The sequence below is a fragment of the Neolamprologus multifasciatus genome, chromosome 16 (genome assembly GCF_963576455.1).
Source record: "Neolamprologus multifasciatus chromosome 16, fNeoMul1.2, whole genome shotgun sequence".
NCBI lineage: Eukaryota > Metazoa > Chordata > Actinopteri > Cichliformes > Cichlidae > Neolamprologus > Neolamprologus multifasciatus.
Genome location: NC_140454.1, coordinates 17,208,367 through 17,227,994, shown reverse-complemented (window position 1 = coordinate 17,227,994; position 19,628 = coordinate 17,208,367). Strand labels below are relative to the sequence as shown.

The window sequence follows — 19,628 nt, the reverse complement described above, 5'->3', positions numbered from 1 at the left end:
ACTGGTGTTGAATAGTTTTGACATTATGGCGCTCCAAGACTACAGACTATATAAAGGCAGTTTCACTTAACTCTTTCTTCCTGGACACCTACACCATCTTATTCACTGTTATCTTTAGATACATGTTTGCTCATTATTTTCATGAAGTCTTTTTCAAAGTGTGACTCTTTCTGTACCAGAAAAACAAAAAAAGCTGTTTATAGCTGTTGTTTCTGCACCTGTTTGATCAGGAACGGTCGGTGCATCTTCCTTCTTTGTCTTGTCATCTGATTCATTTTCTTTTTGTTTTTCTTCTGTGACCTGTTCTGAGCTAACATCTTTCCCACCAACAGGTGGCTTGTTGATCGAAGATGAACTTGGCTGGTTAGCTGAAGAACCATCACCAATTTCAGTAGAACCCTTTGGTTCCTCATCTTGCTGTTGCTCTGACTCTGAAACAAACGGGGAAAAAGTTTAAAAAATGCACTAGTCTGCTAAAAGATGGTAGTAGGGTTAAATCGTTTGGAGGGAAACTTGGTTTATTCTAAACCAGTCTTTCTCCAGTGAGGTGTAAAAATGGGTCAAGAAAACAAAGAAGCCATTTCCCAATAAATATATTAAAATAAACCAAGTAAAGTAATTTTTAAAGACATGTTTTTCATCTAAACTAGGAAATGTTCTTGTAATCATCAAAGGATGACGACTGGTTCAAAGAGTAACAAAATCTTTTCAATGCTGGTTTTCAAATTCTTTTTTAGATAACAAAAATACATTTTCCACTGTCACCCAAATTATATACAATGCTCCAGACGTTATGATGATGTAGATGTTAATTAATATTAATAAGAATTCTATAATAATAAAGTTTTTGGTAAAATGAAGAGTAACAAAAAGATTTCTGTATTGTTTTTTTCACATTTCTTCCTGACAATTAAAGCTCTTCCAACATCATCCAAAATTTCTATGTGTGAATTTAAAAGGACACAAATATGTCATATGGATAAAAGGTCAAATCTGCATAATTTTACTTTTAATTATTTTAAATTATTCAAAAATACTCAAAATACAAAAAGCACACTAAACAACAATGAATCATTTTGTCTGTTAGAGAAACAGTCACATATTTGGCACACTAACCCTAAACACCAAATTATATTTCATGTTCAAAAACTTGTCAGCTTTTGTCTTGCTAACCAATTTTTTTCCTGTGACTATTCTGAATCTAGCTTTCATGGTATACTTTCAAACCTGGATTTTTAGGAGCAGTGGATGATTGCAGACCAGATTCTGTGGCCCCACTGTGTTCTTCTTCTCTGGCTGGATTTATATTAGCTTGTCCTTTTCTGATTTTAAAAGACTTTACAGGCACAACGGGCTTAACTTTTTTGGGCTCATCTTTGTTGTTTTCCATACCTGAGACAGAAAAAGGAAAAATATTGCGTCAGCAAGAAGCTGCCTTGTAAGTTGGGAGTTAGTAGGTGGTAGTGCTGCTAAGTTAGTTTGGTTAATGACGTTTTAGGTTAATGTATGCATGCTTACAATGTTTAATCTTTTCCATGTTCACTATTATAACTTTTCATCTGCTAATTAGGACCAAACATGAAGCTTAGGTTGCTGGTGATGAAAAGCTTGTTTCTTGACGTACTTTAAAAATATAGTTTAGACATGAAGCCACAAGTTTATACAAAATTCCAGCAGTCACCAAATGCTAGAAGGAAACTATCAACATTAAAGAAATGAAACCAGTAAGTGCCAAAAATGCAGTACGTTAAACTGCTGCAGTACTTTAGGGTGACTCCATGAACAACTCAATCCCCACAGATCAGTGTTACATTTAACACTTTAACTATGATTTCGTTTTAGCGTGATTTAGGCATTTCAGTTATTTCTGTTTTAGTCTATTTTTGTTGACTGAAAATCTAAAGATTCACATGACTAAAATATATAGTTTAAAGGTTTGTTTTGTTTTTACCAGTTTTTGAACTGTGACAAATGTGTCCTTTGTTTATTGCATTTTCATGAGAAACAAGAAACATGGGAGCTAGTTGTGCTGTACCATTTGCCATGGGCAGATCAAATGCTGATCATTCTAACTGCATTACTTCTAAACTGGTCCCACCTTTCTACACAACTTAATTAGTTCTCATTGGACCTCGTTTCTACAGATCTTTTTTGTCATTGACAAAAAATGTCAATATCATTATCATCATTTTATTTCCCATGCATTTGTTTTTATTTAGTTAACATCTTCTTTTTGTGAGAAAATCAAAGGTGGTTGATAAAAATAAAAGACCCAGATAATAAAGTGGTGACCTTAACAAGTGAACTAAAAATGCTGATGGTGCAGTAAACAGTTTGCGTCTTTTTAGCTACTGGTTAAAATTTTATGAAGCTTAAAGTCATACATCATTTGATGTGAGGTTACGTTACATGATAGGTAGGTGCTACCAGGCCTCGTCTCTTGAACTTGTTTGTGGTGTTGGCGGCTTTTGGAGCATTTTGGTAAATGACTTGTTTGTGGTAACTACACAACTGGATCATCAGCGGTCTCAGCTCTAGCTTTTGTGTGTGTTCTAACATTTTACACTTTATTTAGGACCAAATAGCAGACATGTGACAGGTAAAGTGTACATGTATGAATATATATAGGACCATGCTTCAAAACAGCAACCACATAATTTATTGTCTTAATATGTCATGACATATTAAGACAATAAATTGCCATAACATGGTGACAGGCCCAGCCATTAAACCACTTGTCAGTCAACTGTCTAATTACTTTTGAACCTCTGAAAATGGAGGTGTATGTTTTAAAAAACTTACTGAAATTCTTAAACAGTAATGCAATATGTTTATCCAAACCTTTAAATTAAAGCTGGATGTTTGCATTTCAATCACATATTGATTGTTTGATTTAACTTTCACTGTGGTGATATGCAGAGGAAAAAATTGCAAAATAATATTTTATGGGCCCAAAAAATAAACTTATGCACCTGAGTGTTTCTTCATACTATTTACTGATTTAAGACAAATACTGTCTGATGCCATCTTCTAAAATGTACATTTTTCTTTACTCTGTTCAATCCTATTAAAGAGCTAATTTTATATTCTCTATGCTTCACTGGATTTAATGTCAAAAAATGTATGTTTGTCTGCCTCTAATATGTTGTCTGTCTGTCTGTCTGGATATTTGCCTGTTCTATCCTGATCTTTTGTATGAGGGACTATATGTATAATGTCAGAGGAGTATTGAAAGGTACTGGTGTTGAATAGTTTTGACATTATGGCGCTCCAAGACTACAGACTATATAAAGGCAGTTTCACTTAACTCTTTCTTCCTGGACACCTACACCATCTTATTCACTGTTATCTTTAGATACATGTTTGCTTATTATTTTCATGAAGTCTTTTTCAAAGTGTGACTCTTTCTGTACCAGAAAAACAAAAAAAGCTGTTTATAGCTGTTGTTTCTGCACCTGTTTGATCAGGAACGGTCGGTGGATCTTCCTTCTTTGTCTTGTCATCTGATTCATTTTCTTTTTGTTTTTCTTCTGTGACCTGTTCTGAGCTAACATCTTTCCCACCAACAGGTGGCTTGTTGATCGAAGATGAACTTGGCTGGTTAGCTGAAGAACCATCACCAATTTCAGTAGAACCCTTTGGTTCCTCATCTTGCTGTTGCTCTGACTCTGAAACAAACGGGGAAAAAGTTTAAAAAATGCACTAGTCTGCTAAAAGATGGTAGTAGGGTTAAATCGTTTGGAGGGAAACTTGGTTTATTCTAAACCAGTCTTTCTCCAGTGAGGTGTAAAAATGGGTCAAGAAAACAAAGAAGCCATTTCCCAATAAATATATTAAAATAAACCAAGTAAAGTAATTTTTAAAGACATGTTTTTCATCTAAACTAGGAAATGTTCTTGTAATCATCAAAGGATGACGACTGGTTCAAAGAGTAACAAAATCTTTTCAATGCTGGTTTTCAAATTCTTTTTTAGATAACAAAAATACATTTTCCACTGTCACCCAAATTATATTCAATGCTCCAGACGTTATGATGATGTAGATGTTAATTAATATTAATAAGAATTCTATAATAATATAATTATTGGTAAAATGAAGTGTAACAAAAAGATTTCTGTATTGTTTTTTTCACATTTCTTCCTGACAATTAAAGCTCTTCCAACATCATCCAAAATTTCTATGTGTGAATTTAAAAGGACACAAATATGTCATATGGATAAAAGGTCAAATCTGCATAATTTTACTTTTAATTATTTTAAATTATTCAAAAATACTCAAAATACAAAAAGCACACTAAACAACAATGAATCATTTTGTCTGTTAGAGAAACAGTCACATATTTGGCACACTAACCCTAAACACCAAATTATATTTCATGTTCAAAAACTTGTCAGCTTTTGTCTTGCTAACCAATTTTTTTTTCCTGTGACTATTCTGAATCTAGCTTTCATGGTATACTTTCAAACCTGGATTTTTAGGAGCAGTGGATGATTGCAGAGCAGATTCTGTGGCCCCACTGTGTTCTTCTTCTCTGGCTGGATTTATATTAGCTTGTCCTTTTCTGATTTTAAAAGACTTTACAGGCACAACGGGCTTAACTTTTTTGGGCTCATCTTTGTTGTTTTCCATACCTGAGACAGAAAAAGGAAAAATATTGCGTCAGCAAGAAGCTGCCTTGTAAGTTGGGAGTTAGTAGGTGGTAGTGCTGCTAAGTTAGTTTGGTTAATGACTTTTTAGGTTAATGTATGCATGCTTACAATGTTTAATCTTTTCCATGTTCACTATTATAACTTTTCATCTGCTAATTAGGACCAAACATGAAGCTTAGGTTGCTGGTGATGAAAAGCTTGTTTCTTGACGTACTTTAAAAATATAGTTTAGACATGAAGCCACAAGTTTATACAAAATTCCAGCAGTCACCAAATGCTAGAAGGAAACTATCAACATTAAAGAAATGAAACCAGTAAGTGCCAAAAATGCAGTACGTTAAATTGCTGCAGTACTTTAGGGTGACTCCATGAACAACTCAATCCCCACAGATCAGTGTTACATTTAACACTTTAACTATGATTTCGTTTTAGCGTGATTTAGGCATTTCAGTTATTTCTGTTTTAGTCTATTTTTGTTGACTGAAAATCTAAAGATTCACATGACTAAAATATATAGTTTAAAGGTTTGTTTTGTTTTTACCAGTTTTTGAACTGTGACAAATGTGTCCTTTGTTTATTGCATTTTCATGAGAAACAAGAAACATGGGAGCTAGTTGTGCTGTAGCATTTGCCATGGGCAGATCAAATGCTGATCATTCTAACTGCATTACTTCTAAACTGGTCCCACCTTTCTACACAACTTAATTAGTTCTCAGCTGACTGCAGGTTTTCCCAATCTTAAACAGTACATTTCTTCAATAGCTGAACTGAATAGAATTGTTCATTCAGTGGGCTGGTTTCAGTTGTCTCCAACTGAAAACACTACATCCAGATGAATAGGATAAACCTATTGGGTTATTACCACTGTTTCTGCACTCAGAAATGGTGGACAACACTCTTTTTTTCACCTGAGCCAATTGATTGATTTTCTTTCTTTATTCCAGGGGCCTGTTGTGAGTTGACATCTTCCACAGCAACAGGTGCCTCGTTGTTCAAAGGAGAATTTGGCTCGACTGCAGAAGGACAAATACCATTTTCAAGTGAAACCGGTGTTTGCTCATCTGCCCTTTTCTCTGACTCTGAAAGAAACAGTAAAAAGAGCTTTGGACTAAACCAATCTTAAAAATTTGTCAAGAAAGTCAAGAAGCCATTTCCCAAGAAAACAACGGTGTGACTCTTTTTGTATCAGGAAAAAAAAAAAGTAGTTTATTGTTGTTGATTCTGCACCTGTCTGTTTAGAAATGGTGTTTGTCATGTCATCTGATTTACTGTCTTCTTTTTTCCTGTTATCTTCCACTTCATTTTCTATAGAGACTGGATCTGAGATGGCAGAGAGAGAGAGAGAGAGAGAGAGATAATAAAACAAGTTGTTTTCCCCAAAAAGTTGGTTATTATATTTCACTGGTTCAATCAATTAGCATGAGTGGAAAAACAACAATTACCTATCCGTCCTTGTTCAATGTTTTGAACAATCTTCATCACTGTAAGGAATGAATTACAAACAGAAAAAAATGAATCTACTGCAATATCATACCACTGATCAGTGATTATAAATAACAAAAACACCTTTGAAAAAAATAATCTTGAAAACCTCTCATCTTGTGGGGCTTTCACCATTTAGATGGCTTAAAGCAGTGGTTCCCAAACTTTTTTTGCTAGGCCTGCGCACACACACACGCACGCACAAACACGCATGCACAAACACATCCTCCAACCACACACACCTATATTTTGCTCCATTGCGGATAAGCGAATACAAGTAAACTGCAATAAATTACAGGTAGTAATAAAATAAACTACTAACTCTGTTATGCTACGTCCACACCTACACGGGTATTTTTGAAAATGCAGCTGTTTCGTCCACATGTAAACGGCGTTTTGAATCACCAAAAACTGAGATTTTTTAAAACTCCTGTTTTGCGTTTAAGTGAGGACGAGGATTACAGAGTTCGTCACACAACGTCAAAGGTATGTGCCTTTTTTCAAATCACGCTGTGCGCCACGTTATTGTTTACGTGAGATGAATTGCAGAATGGCAGATAGAGACAAAATACTGTTACTTATGTGGGGCCGTACAAGCCAAAATTCATTCTTTCACTCTCACACACATACATTCTTCTTTCACACACACGTATTGTCACTCTCACATAGTTTTATTTTAATTTTTATATTTAGATATTTTTATTCTCATGTTTACACATATTTAGCACACACATTGCAATATTGTGCTCTCTTATACATGTATTTTAATGTACATATTTACAAATTGTCACTCTAACATACATGCATTTTCATTTCTACATTTCTACATTTTTCTCTCATTTACATGCATTCAATATGCATTTAATCTCACAAATAATATATGTATGTAAGAAGAGAATGCATACATGTCTGAAGAAAATATGTATGCAAGAGAATAATGTATGTGAATGAAAGAGTATAGTGGAAACGGAAGGAGTTTAATGGAAACGGAAGGCTGGGTGTCTGTACCGCTGTGATTGGCTGAGAAGCACGCGCGGGTCACTTTCAAGTGTCTGACAGCATGGAGGGGGGAGAAGAAACTCGAGTTCTTCAGCAAGCTATCGGGGTGTTAAGAAAGATTTTATCATCTCCTGAAACGGTCACATCGTTGTCCTCGTCACTTGATCGAGATGGGACGGGCTCAACTGCACCCAGTGTTACCCACAGCACAGTGGAAAGTGAGATGAGGGAACTTTTTAGACCAGCTAACACCCGGGTAGCTTCAATGATCCAAGTAGCTACTAGTGATGGGTCGTTCGCGAACGAAATGGCTCTTAGAGCCGACTCTTTGACGTGAACGACGCGAGCCGGCTCTGTCACTACCCGATCCGTACCGGAAACCCGATCGGTACCCCGCATGCGCGAAAGGTGTCTACTTCCGGTCGTAGCGTTTTAGATAGTTACGGGTCAGAGTATCTGTTAAGATGTTAAGAATATTAAGTAAATCTTAAAATGTTTGCAATAATGAAGCATTTCAGTACAATGTAGACAAAAACAAAAAATAAAAAGATAGTTACGGATCGGGACTCCCTGATCCTTACTGCGCATGTGCAAAGTCGGACCGTACAAATCGGGTCTACCCGATCCGTACCGCGCATGTGCGGATGTTTTCTTCTTCTTCTGTTCGTTTAATGGCAGTTTACTCCCCAGTGTACGAGGATACCGCCACCTGCTGACCGAGAGAATGAACCCTATTGTAAACTGAATTGGCGTCATTACAAACGTGTGTTAAATTTGATTTAGTGATAGTCGAGTGTGTTTATGCTTGTCTGTGTGGAGAGGATTGACTGGAATAGTGATGATGATGTCCGCTATCACTGTCAATTGTCAGTAAACACTTAATCTGGCTGATGAATCTTTACGTGACACATTGCTAAGTCAATATTATTAAGTCTGTAATTAGGCGCCATTCTTCTTATTTTTTGTTCAATCGGGGAACGCTCTCTGTTGAGGAGAAAAGCATGAATTTGTTTGTATACGGATTATCCATTGTTTAAATGTCCCGGGCAGTCGAAAAGGAGGCAGAGCTGCTGAGAAATGCTAGGAGCTAACTGGGCGCTAACCGTATCATTCAAATATATTGAATGTCGCAATGTTGGCAAAGAGAGGAAGTGACGTAAGATTTGCGCATGCGGGGTACCGATCGGGTTTCCGGTACGGATCGGGTAGCGACAGGCTCCTTATCGCGAGCTGTCACGTGGGTTTTTTTTTTTTCTTTCTCTCACCCTCTCTCTCGCACTTTTTTTCTGCTTCACTCAGCACACGAGCCTTGTGCTTTACGCTGGGCAGAGGGGGGAGGGGCGGTAGTTACACTCAGTAGCACAGGAACAGAGCCAGAGGGAGAGAAAGAAAGCCAGGGACAACAACGTCACATTAGTACGGAGCCCCGCAGGGGACATGGGAGAAAAAAAAAATTAAGACGGACTTTTGCGAGATCTCGCAAAACAAACTCGGGATCTCGCAAAGGTTTTGCGAGATCTCGCAAAACAAACTCGGGATCTCGCAAAACTTTTGCGAGATCTCGCAAAACAAACTCGGGATCTCGCAAAACTTTTGCGAGATCTCGCAAACGTTTTAGCCGCATTCTTCGGACGCTGGCTCGAAGCCGACCGGGAGGTCGAGGCACGATGTGCCGGGAAAGCGGTGTTCCTCCCGGCTGTAGTAGGTCTCGACCTCCCGATAGCTCGAAGCTAACGGGAGGTCGAGACCTCCCGTTAGCTTCAAGCTAATGGGCTAAAACTTTTGCGAGATCTCGCAAAACTTTTGCGAGATCCCGAGTTTGTTTTGCGAGATCTCGCAAAACCTTTGCGAGATCCCGAGTTTGTTTTGCGAGATCTCGCAAAACCTTTGCGAGATCCCGAGTTTGTTTTGCGAGATCTCGCAAAAGTTTTGCGAGATCCCGAGTTTGTTTTGCGAGATCTCGCAAAAGTTTTGCGAGATCCCGAGTTTGTTTTGCGAGATCTCGCAAAACAAACTCGGGATCTCGCAAAAGTTTTGCGAGATCTCGCAAAAGTCCGTCTTATTTTTTTTTTCTCCCATGTCCCCTGCGGGGCTCCGTACATTAGAAAGGTATAGTAATCATCCACAACTATTTTCAGTTGCAGATGATAAAGGATTCAGAAAGTTTATTCATGCGGGCCCATATGACAGAGAATATGCATGTTATTTTTGTTTTCATATTTTAATTTATATTTAATTGTGTCGTGGTTTGCAGTGTTTTTTGTTGTTTCACTTTAAATTTGTAAAAGGAAAAAGCTGAAAATTTAAATAGTTAAAAGTTGAAATGTGAATAGTTGATTTTTGTATCATATGATTTATTTATTACATTTTATGTGGAGTGAATAAATAAAAGTATATTTACGGTGTCCCCTAGAGACAAAGCACATACAAACTTCAAATCACGTACAAACTCTGAAGGACGTACAAACCCTGAAGCACGTACAAACTCCAAAACACGTACAAACTCCAAAACATGTAAAAATTCTAAAACATGTAAAAACACGTAAAAACTCAGAAGCACATAAAAACTCAAAACACGTACAAAAGTCAACACAAGTGCTCCAGAATGCAGGCGCAGTGTTGAGCTTTTGTTACCTAGTGGCTACACAAGCCAGCAAGTACCAACGACCGGATTCGGTGTGTGGTAGTAACAGGTAAATGAACATTGTTTTTAAATTATTTGAATATATATGAGTGCCTGTGTATAAATACACAAACATGCTTTCAATTGTGTAATTTAAGTGATCTAGTAGCTCTGCTTTGGAAGTTCAGTTCATGCTAGAAATGTGTTTTGGAGTTTGTACGTGTTTTGTCTCTAGGGGCCACCGCATATATTTATATATAAACATATAGAAATAAAACCACTTTTTTTACGTTAGTAATTCCTTTTGTGCATAATTTAATATTATTGTTAATAATAAATTAATTAAAGCAACAAAACAACCCGAAGAGCCGGTTCGGTGCCGAAAGAGCCAGCTCTTTTTAGTGAGCCGAACCGAAAGAGCCGTATCTCTAAAAAGAGCCGGAAATCCCATCACTAGTAGCTATATGGAGTTCGACTGGAGTGAGGCAGTCTTTTATGGCGTTATTTTTGTGCCACAATTCTGAGCGCACGTAAAAAAAAATTGCAGGCGCAAGTGTTGCATTTTGAGGAGAAATTTATTTTGAGCGAAGAAAAGCTGAATTTGAGTGAACAAAATTCATTGCTGCATGCAAAAAATGTATTTCAGTGTTTGCTATCATCCACACACACACAATAGCAGCCCCTCTCGCTCAGTCTTTGTATTTGCGCTGCTCGCAATGTGTTGCTTGCACTCTCAACATTTCTGCCCGTGGGCGCTCAACTTTTTGTGTACGCCGTTATATTTGTGCCACAAAACCAGCCAATCACAGACTTGGATGCAAAAATATCTGATTGGCTGTTCTGGTCTCCAATCAGCTCGAAATGACAAAATGCAATATCCCAGAATCCATTTTGTCCAAAGCTCAAACGAGGCAGTGGTGGAGTTTGAAATATTACTCTTTCTGGGTCACAAAATAAACTTTTAAGATATTTTCATGCAAGAATGGTGCTGTGTAAACTTCAAATATCTGTTTGATTCATCAAGACATCACATATTTTCATAAGTGCTCTAAACGTTTTCAGAGATGCCTGTTACCCACCAGCTAACTGCATAGCTGGACTGGCCATTGGGCATACTGGGCATTTGCCCTGTGGGCCGATGGTCATTTTTTATTTTTATGTTTGTTTGTTTTTGTAACGGTATAAACAATGAAAGGTGGTGGATTAGCCAATTGGTCATGATCAACTCTGAGCTGGACCAATTACAATACATCCGTATTGAGAGGAAAAGGAACGCGATTAGTCCCGGACTTCAGCTAGAATGAAAAAGACACAAAGCCCGTCCCATCTCGATCAAGTGACGAGGACAACGATGTGACCGTTTCAGGAGATGATAAAATCTTTCTTAACACCCCTATAGCTTGCTGAAGAACTCAAGTTTCTTCTCCCCCCTCCATGCTGTCAGACACTTGAAAGTATAATCCGTATACAAACAAATTCATGCTTTTCTCCTCAACAGAGAGCGTTCCCCGATTGAACAAAAAATAAGAAGAATGGCGCCTAATTACAGACTTAATAATATTGACTTAGCAATGTGTCACGTAAAGATTCATCAGCCAGATTAAGTGTTTACTGACAATTGACAGTGATAGCGGACATCATCATCACTATTCCAGTCAATCCTCTCCACACAGACAAGCATAAACACACTCGACTATCACTAAATCAAATTTAACACACGTTTGTAATGACGCCAATTCAGTTTACAATAGGGTTCATTCTCTCGGTCAGCAGGTGGCGGTATCCTCGTACACTGGGGAGTAAACTGCCATTAAACGAACAGAAGAAGAAGAAAACATCCGCACATGCGCGGTACAGATCGGGTAGACCCGATTTGTACGGTCCGACTTTGCACATGCGCAGTAAGGATCAGGGAGTCCCGATCCGTAACTATCTTTTTATTTTTTGTTTTTGTCTACATTGTACTGAAATGCTTCATTATTGCAAACATTTTAAGATTTACTTAATATTCTTAACATCTTAACAGATACTCTGACCCGTAACTATCTAAAACGCTACGACCGGAAGTAGACACCTTTCGCGCATGCGGGGTACCGATCGGGTTTCCGGTACGGATCGGGTAGTGACAGAGCCGGCTCGCGTCGTTCACGTCAAAGAGTCGGCTCTAAGAGCCATTTCGTTCGCGAACGACCCATCACTAGTAGCTACTTGGATCATTGAAGCTACCCGGGTGTTAGCTGGTCTAAAAAGTTCCCTCATCTCACTTTCCACTGTGCTGTGGGTAACACTGGGTGCAGTTGAGCCCGTCCCATCTCGATCAAGTGACGAGGACAACGATGTGACCGTTTCAGGAGATGATAAAATCTTTCTTAACACCCCGATAGCTTGCTGAAGAACTCGAGTTTCTTCTCCCCCCTCCATGCTGTCAGACACTTGAAAGTGACCCGCGCGTGCTTCTCAGCCAATCACAGCGGTACAGACACCCAGCCTTCCGTTTCCATTAAACTCCTTCCGTTTCCACTATACTCTTTCATTCACATACATTATTCTCTTGCATACATATTTTCTTCAGACATGTATGCATTCTCTTCTTACATACATATATTATTTGTGAGATTAAATGCATATTGAATGCATGTAAATGAGAGAAAAATGTAGAAATGTAGAAATGAAAATGCATGTATGTTAGAGTGACAATTTGTAAATATGTACATTAAAATACATGTATAAGAGAGCACAATATTGCAATGTGTGTGCTAAATATGTGTAAACATGAGAATAAAAATATCTAAATATAAAAATTAAAATAAAACTATGTGAGAGTGACAATACGTGTGTGTGAAAGAAGAATGTATATGTGTGAGAGTGAAAGAATGAATTTTGGCTTGTATGGCCCCTCATAGCAGGTATTACACGCTTACATACACACACGCAGTTACTGTCCCTCCATTTAGAAAGGCAGAGGCGTCACGGTGTAATTATTTTATGTGTAGTTGTTTTTTTTCCTGTGTAATAATATTCAACATTGCTATCAATACATTTTTCAAAAAATGTCTCTCTGTACAAAATGGGTTTAAAAACATAAACAGCTGTGGGATACTGTTTGTCTGTGATTTAGACAGGGGGAACAAATTGTAGCAGGATCAGCCTGATATTATTTGTATCCCACTGTAACTTTACTGTATAAAGAGCTAACATCTCCAAAATGTCAGGAGTAGTTTGTGAACTAAAAATCAAGAATGTGGGATACTGCTTGTCCGTAATTTGAACAGTCCAGCACGTGCTCCCGACGAAGGGAAAACAAATTCTGCAGGGGAGACCTACATTGGTACTTGGATCATTTGGAAACATATTCAGCTATGCTTCATCTCCTGCTTTGCGTTTGTGTGTGCGCCCCGTGCTAGCAGTGTCCAAGCGTTGTTGTCCCCCCCCTGCAATGGCTCTGCGCCCCACCCCCCCACCCCCCCCCCAGGGGGCGGGCCCCAAACTTTGGGAAGGTCTGGCTTAGAGCAACTAATAAAACTTGAGATTTTATTAAATTATTAAGCAATGGCGGGCTAGGTTACGATTAGCTGTACTCCAGGTGCATCAGCTGCATTTTTAGTAAGTGTCTTCTTATAGCTACCGTTTTGGGGGGTTTTTTTTCAGAATATTTCCATATAACTGTGACCTGCTTTGTTTATTATAGGGAGAGACAGTGAAAATAAAAGGTACACAAGGTAATGTTATGTGTCAGCTTATACATATTATACTAATCTAGATATGTCTTCTACACGGAAGGTCAGTCTTGATAAATCAATGCAAATAAATGTCTGCAACAGTAAATCAGCTACGTATTTATAGGACCACCTTGTGTCTTCCTTTTATATTTTATTTTCCCTTGCTGTAAGAGCTCTGTAACACAGAAATTTCTTATATGTGGGATAATAAAGGTTTATTCTATTCTATTCTATTCTATTTGGTCCATGCCACCTATCCACCTGCAATGAATGACTTCATAGAAATTAAGTCCAGCCAACACAAGGTGAAAACTAATCCTTGTCAACTGTATCTGCTAGGAAAATGCTAAAGATGTTTAAAAACTGTAGTGTGGTGCGCTTCAGTGCAGTACCTAACACAAAATTATGTATTTAATAAGGTGATAAACTGAAAAACTGAGCTTAGCAGGGGAAAAAAGTGGATACATGTGAACTGAGACATCAGCAGCACGATTGGAAAAACTGCAGAAACTTTCTAAGCAATTTACTAAGACAACTTACTAAGCTAAAGAATTTTGATAGTGTGTAACTGGTAAAGATTTTTTTTCAAGTACTAGTTTGGTACATATGCTGTTTTCTAAAAAGTATGGAAATTAATCACTAATAACGAGTCCTAGTCATGACCATACACATATCTGTTGAAGTTTTATTTTTGATACTACTTATAATCTTACTATTTTTAATCAATGTATTTCTGCACAAAAATATTTTTTTTCTAACAAACTGTCTGCATCTACTGTCTTTTAATCACTCAGCTGAAGCAAAGAATAGATTACATGAACCAGAAACACGACGCACACACACACACATACACGCGCACACACACATACATGCGCACACACACACACACATACACACACAGAGAGTGAGATACACTTTTCTGGCTTTTACGCTTCTTCACTAAAGCTAAAATAGGCGTATAAAACACTCCAAATCAGAGAACTAGAAAAACATTGAGCTACTTTTACTTTTACCTTTTCCAGTTTGTGGGTCCAACTTCTTGTGTTTTTCATCTTTGTGATCCGAATTGCTATTCTTCACAGTTTCTTCCGAATGATGAAGCCGTTGGGAAGAGGGCCTTGTTTCTCTTCTATGAAGAAGAGGCTCTGATGGTTGATCAGATTCATGATCTAAAATAGATGGAAATACAAAAAAAAGTAACTTATTTAAAAGAAAAAATAATTTTCTTCCCAGGTAACCTCTTCATTGTTTATCTCAACAAAGTTGAAATAATCAGCTGATTATCCCCATTGGTCTAGTTATAGACCATTTATCATTTCTTCATTATTTAGGATTTCTTTTTTAAAGATTGCTCATTTAACCTTTTTTGCTGAGTTAGTTCATACATTTAAATGTATGGTATTAATAAATTCCTCTAAAATCATTGATAATAGGTGATATTAAAATGATAACAGGTTTTAGGCCTTTGTCCATTTGTTGTTCAGAACACCGCTGCACAACACTGCATAATTGTCTCTCATCATTGAATTGTAAAAGTAATCATTAAATTAATGATATCAAAAATATTTGTCACTAACAAAACAAAACACACAAGATTAGACATTTTTCCTTACCACTATGTGGCTGTTCCACAGCTGTTTTCTCCTTTTTTGCAAAACATGCTGGAATCAAGAAAAAGGAGAAATAATAATAAATACGGAATGTGATTTCTTTCTTAAGTTACACTATGAAGGTTAAAGTCACTTAAACACAGAGGTTTTCAACAATACTCCACATAAATACATTTATAAATATCCAATTAGTATTTAGATCGCCAAATAAAATAAAAAAAATCAGTCCAGTAGAATGTATTATACTATCAAGTCAAGTCTGTTAACCTTATGTTACATACAGGATATACAGTTTCTCTGAATCTACCATATATCCTGTGTATCACTTGGTTTGTCATGATAAGTTAGTATTTTTGGACCCATTTCTCTCAAGAAGTTTTCATTTCTTAAACTGTTGTTGTTTTATTTTACCTTTATGCTTTACTGCACAGAACACTGCGCCCAAAACACACAAGAGTAGTGCTATCACGCCAATAATCAGTCCAGTAATGAGTCCAGCTGAGGCTCCAACTGCACAGAAACAAAGAATTCCAAATAGAACAACTTCCATAACAGTCAAACACATTTCCAATGCAGTTATATTTCCATAAAACCAGAGGTTTTAGACAACATGAACACTGCAGTCTCCCTTATTACCAAATGGATATGTATATGAATTTTTAAACATGCAATTAATAAAATATATTTTTTCCACTAATATAATTGATAACACAGTAGGTTGTGCACTCTGCACAACATTGTCCAGGTATATTGTTATTTTTATTACAGTAAAGTTAACAGAAAACTGCATTCAAGTCACTGTTATTATCAGTGCAGTAGTTTAGGCGTTGTTTCCCAATTAAACCAGTGGCCTTTGGTGGGATAAGCCCTAGAAGGGTCGTAACACACTGATAAAAGCAGTTTGTATCAAATGGTTTCTGAAAATGCCCAATTCAATCCATTAATTACAGCTAATTAGTAAAATCTTACCAGGGTAGCAATCCTTTGCAGTGAATGTAGCTATTTCTTTGGACAATTCGTTGCTCGCAGTACAGCTGTATACTTTATCATCATGTTCTGTCCCTAGAGGTATCGATAATATCTGGCCAGGCTGAATTTCTCCAGGTTGGCTCCACGTGTAGTTTAAGGATTGTGATGAGTCTGCAGAGCACATCAGTGTGGCTTCACTTCCTGATTTGTCAGAGCTGCTGCCATCGCTCATGTTACAGGTTATGGTGGGCTTGGTCACTGTGTCTATATACATACACAAATACAAAAAAGCAAATCTGAAATTAAAATACATAAAAAGTAAATCTTCTGACAATATATATTGCATAGACTTGCAAATGCATTCATGAATTAATATAATCATCTGGTGTATCATCGTGTTGCTGTCAATTATCCAAGTGTGAAAAAGGCTAAATCATTTCAAGCTGATGCTTGTTTAATAATTTACTGGCCCTGAGTTTGAGATATAAACTCACCAGTTTCTGGTTTGAGGCTGAGGAAGCTAAGGCTGGACTGACAACAAAACATTTGGTTTGAAAATGCATAATAGCAGCTTGTATATGACACTACCTTAATATTAATTAGAATTACAATCCAATGTAGGTTAAGTATATACTGTGTTAGGCTGCTTAGCAAATAACTAACTAGCTTTCTAAAGGGCAGAGTCTCTCTGAACCAAATATGAGTAGAATAAAATGCCTGATAAGTGACTATTTAAGAGATAAGCTGTTGTTATCATGATGAGCTGTGGGACGTTTTGGTGGAAGCACCAAGACCTTTTATCCTTTAGGTACAATGCAACAATAGAGAAAGCATTCATAATCCTTCAGAATAAAAGCATATGTATCATATTTTTTTTACAGTTATGAAAGTCAGAAGCAGAGTCAGAGTTAACTAATTGGTGTTCAGCTGAAAATTTAATTTAGCTATAAATAGAACTAATAATTTGCCAGAATAGGTATAAAAACAGTTGAATAGTTTAATTAGAAATGTGTGATGTACAATCAGTACAATATAGAATTACCTGTTACTCCACACCACTGATGTTTATTTTATAAAAGTGACTCTGGTTTTTTCATTTTTTTTTAGAAATTATAAAAGAAAAACGTTTTTATCCACAAGTTCAAATGTTAAATAATATTAAAAACAATAATAATAAAATATATATTCACCAGTGATCTGTTTCATCTGTTCAACAAAAAAACAAAATTCACTGACCTTCTGGAAAGCTTTTTTTTTCAGCCTTGTAGACATATCAACTACAATTTCATTTCATACTCTGACTGCCTTCACTCAAAATTCAATGAAGTTTTTAAACCAGATTCCAGTAAAATCTTTTGACAAGTCTGCAACAAGAGTTCCTCCGGCCTTCCAAGCTGCTACTATGCTTCATTTTAAGTGCTTCAGCTCCTGGGCAGTGTTTGGTTTGGCTGATGTATATATTAATGTGTGTTGGGTGAATGAGACTTAATAGAAAGCGTAACAGAAAGCGTAATAAAAAAGCGCTTTTGTTGCTCATATTGAATAGGAAATTGGAAGTACTACTCCAATTGTCATTATGACATATTTGTTTGGCTAGAACATGATTTCATATTTACACTGTTAGACAAACACATGTCCACAGATATGTGAGCAACTTCACTTTAATGCACACTTATAAACCATGATTTTTATTGATCAGTGTTCTGCATTAAATATCAACTGTAATCACAAAGAGATCCAATATTTTGTAGCTGCATAACATGGAGTTTTTCTGTAATAAAAGTACATTTTATTTTATGCATGCATTTCAGTCCTGTATACAATATTTATTGCAATAGGTTAGAGTTAGTATAGCAACGCACAAGCATATAGAACACGGATGTCATTGTTAGTTATTAAAAAGGTAGTATAAAATGAACTGACCTAGGACCTTCAATTCAAAGTTACGACGAATTACACCACCTCCCTTTGCGGCATCCAATTCATATTGTCCACTGTCACTGTGTGTCAGTTGGTTGATTTCCAGGTCTGCAGAGCCCCAGTCGAGGGTGACCCTCTTTTGAAATTGACTGTATTCAATTTGCTCATTGCCATCAAATTGTACCACTTTATTCCCATTGTGTTTCCACAGAATGTCATCAAGGCGGTCTTTGATATCCGTCCTGAAGGTGACTGTCTCACCCACGAGTCCATATTGTGTTGATTGACCAGCAACTAGAAAACAGAAAAGTGAAGAAAGATGCAAAATACGAATAATTTTGACTATTATGAACATCACAGGCATAGTGACAGCTCAGTATCAAGACTTCAGCAATATACACCAACATGCTAGTACAGTGTAATACAATTTTATATGATTTTATATGATCCATATATAATTGAATCTCATTTTATTAGATGAAATATTTTATTTAATACCTTTCAATGAAAGTGTTTAAATAGTACTTACTAGAAATATCAGTCAATGCTGAAGTTCAAAAGATAAATTGTTAAAAGAGTTAGCAAGATTTTTTTTTTTTTTTTTAAAAAATATGATTAAAGACAAGTCAGCCTGTAAACTTTACAAAGTTTACAGGCTGACTTCTAAACATTTTACAGTGAAAGGTAGCTAAAAGAAATGGACATATCTAAGAATCAGATGTAAGGACATGTTATGTGCCATGAGGATTGCTCTACAAATGTAAATGAAACCAGAAAAACCTACCTCATGAGAAAATAATGGAAGACCAAAAATATTTTACCTCAGAAATCAGGAATATTAAAAAGACTAACACTGGAATGCTTAATGTCTAATAAAGTTTAATGTTTCTTAAATGAAAAAAATGAGGCTGAATGAGCTTTCATATGTGAGACTGAAAATTAAAATGGTGGTCAAACACAATACCAAGGACTGATTTAAAGACTGAGCTTCACAGAGAAGCTGTCAGGGCCAAATGCAAAAACCTCAGTTTTTTTCAGAATTGAGATGCAGGAAATGTGATGACATCCAAATTGAAATAGCAGTGAAGCATTCATTGGGCTAGGAGAGGCTATCGAAGTTGTTAAGCTTAACACAGAAGTACAGGTTTGTAAGGAGCTTTCTGAGTATTCTCAATATATCAATCAATCAGCCACTGTAATAAACATAATAAATACTAAGAAGAATCCCTTTCTATTTCCACAGTGATGAATGTATTGGTGTATTTTCCACTTAAGAAAGTCAGAAACATGGGGGGCAAATTATAGCTACACAAGTCACAGTCACTCCACAGACGTCTGTTATCTCTATGCACAAAATGTTTCATACCTGCAGACTAGTCAAGCTTTAAAAACATTACCTGGGCAGGAATTAAACATTAAAAAAAAAAACAGTAGGAAATAGCAGCCATACCCGTGTCCCGCCTTTCTCAATAAGTTTGGGTCATGGGCGTTGAACACTTAATATGGCATAGAGTATGAACAAATCAGTGTGCGCATACTAATTAAACGTTTAAACGTTTTCTTCGCGTTTAACTGCCAGGCTGCTTTTACAACTTGCAAGCAGCTGGCCTTTGTGTTAATGTGTTTAACTACACATTAATGTAAGCAATGTGAATTA

General features: G+C 36.7%; 1 protein-coding gene across 6 annotated transcripts in view; it reads right to left on the bottom strand.

Moving 5' to 3' along the window:
• LOC146500598 (uncharacterized) overlaps positions 1-19,628 on the bottom strand; it is a 30,986-nt gene that overhangs the window by 11,070 nt on the left and 288 nt on the right. For 3 of the 6 annotated variants that reach the window (XM_085134582.1, XM_085134586.1, XM_085134587.1), the window contains exons 2-13: positions 17,975-18,265; positions 16,052-16,315; positions 15,494-15,592; positions 15,086-15,133; positions 14,486-14,641; positions 6,092-6,130; positions 5,877-5,969; positions 5,558-5,728; positions 4,467-4,631; positions 3,456-3,668; positions 1,228-1,392; positions 219-431 (exon numbers count right to left, since the gene is read on the bottom strand). In XM_085134582.1, the coding sequence (XP_084990708.1) occupies positions 219-431; positions 1,228-1,392; positions 3,456-3,668; positions 4,467-4,631; positions 5,558-5,728; positions 5,877-5,969; positions 6,092-6,130; positions 14,486-14,641; positions 15,086-15,133; positions 15,494-15,592; positions 16,052-16,315; positions 17,975-18,265 (1,917 nt within the window). The remainder of the gene's footprint in view (positions 1-218; positions 432-1,227; positions 1,393-3,455; positions 3,669-4,466; positions 4,632-5,557; positions 5,729-5,876; positions 5,970-6,091; positions 6,131-14,485; positions 14,642-15,085; positions 15,134-15,493; positions 15,593-16,051; positions 16,316-17,974; positions 18,266-19,628) is intronic. The other 3 variants (XM_085134588.1, XM_085134585.1, XM_085134584.1) reach the window with 3 other exon arrangements.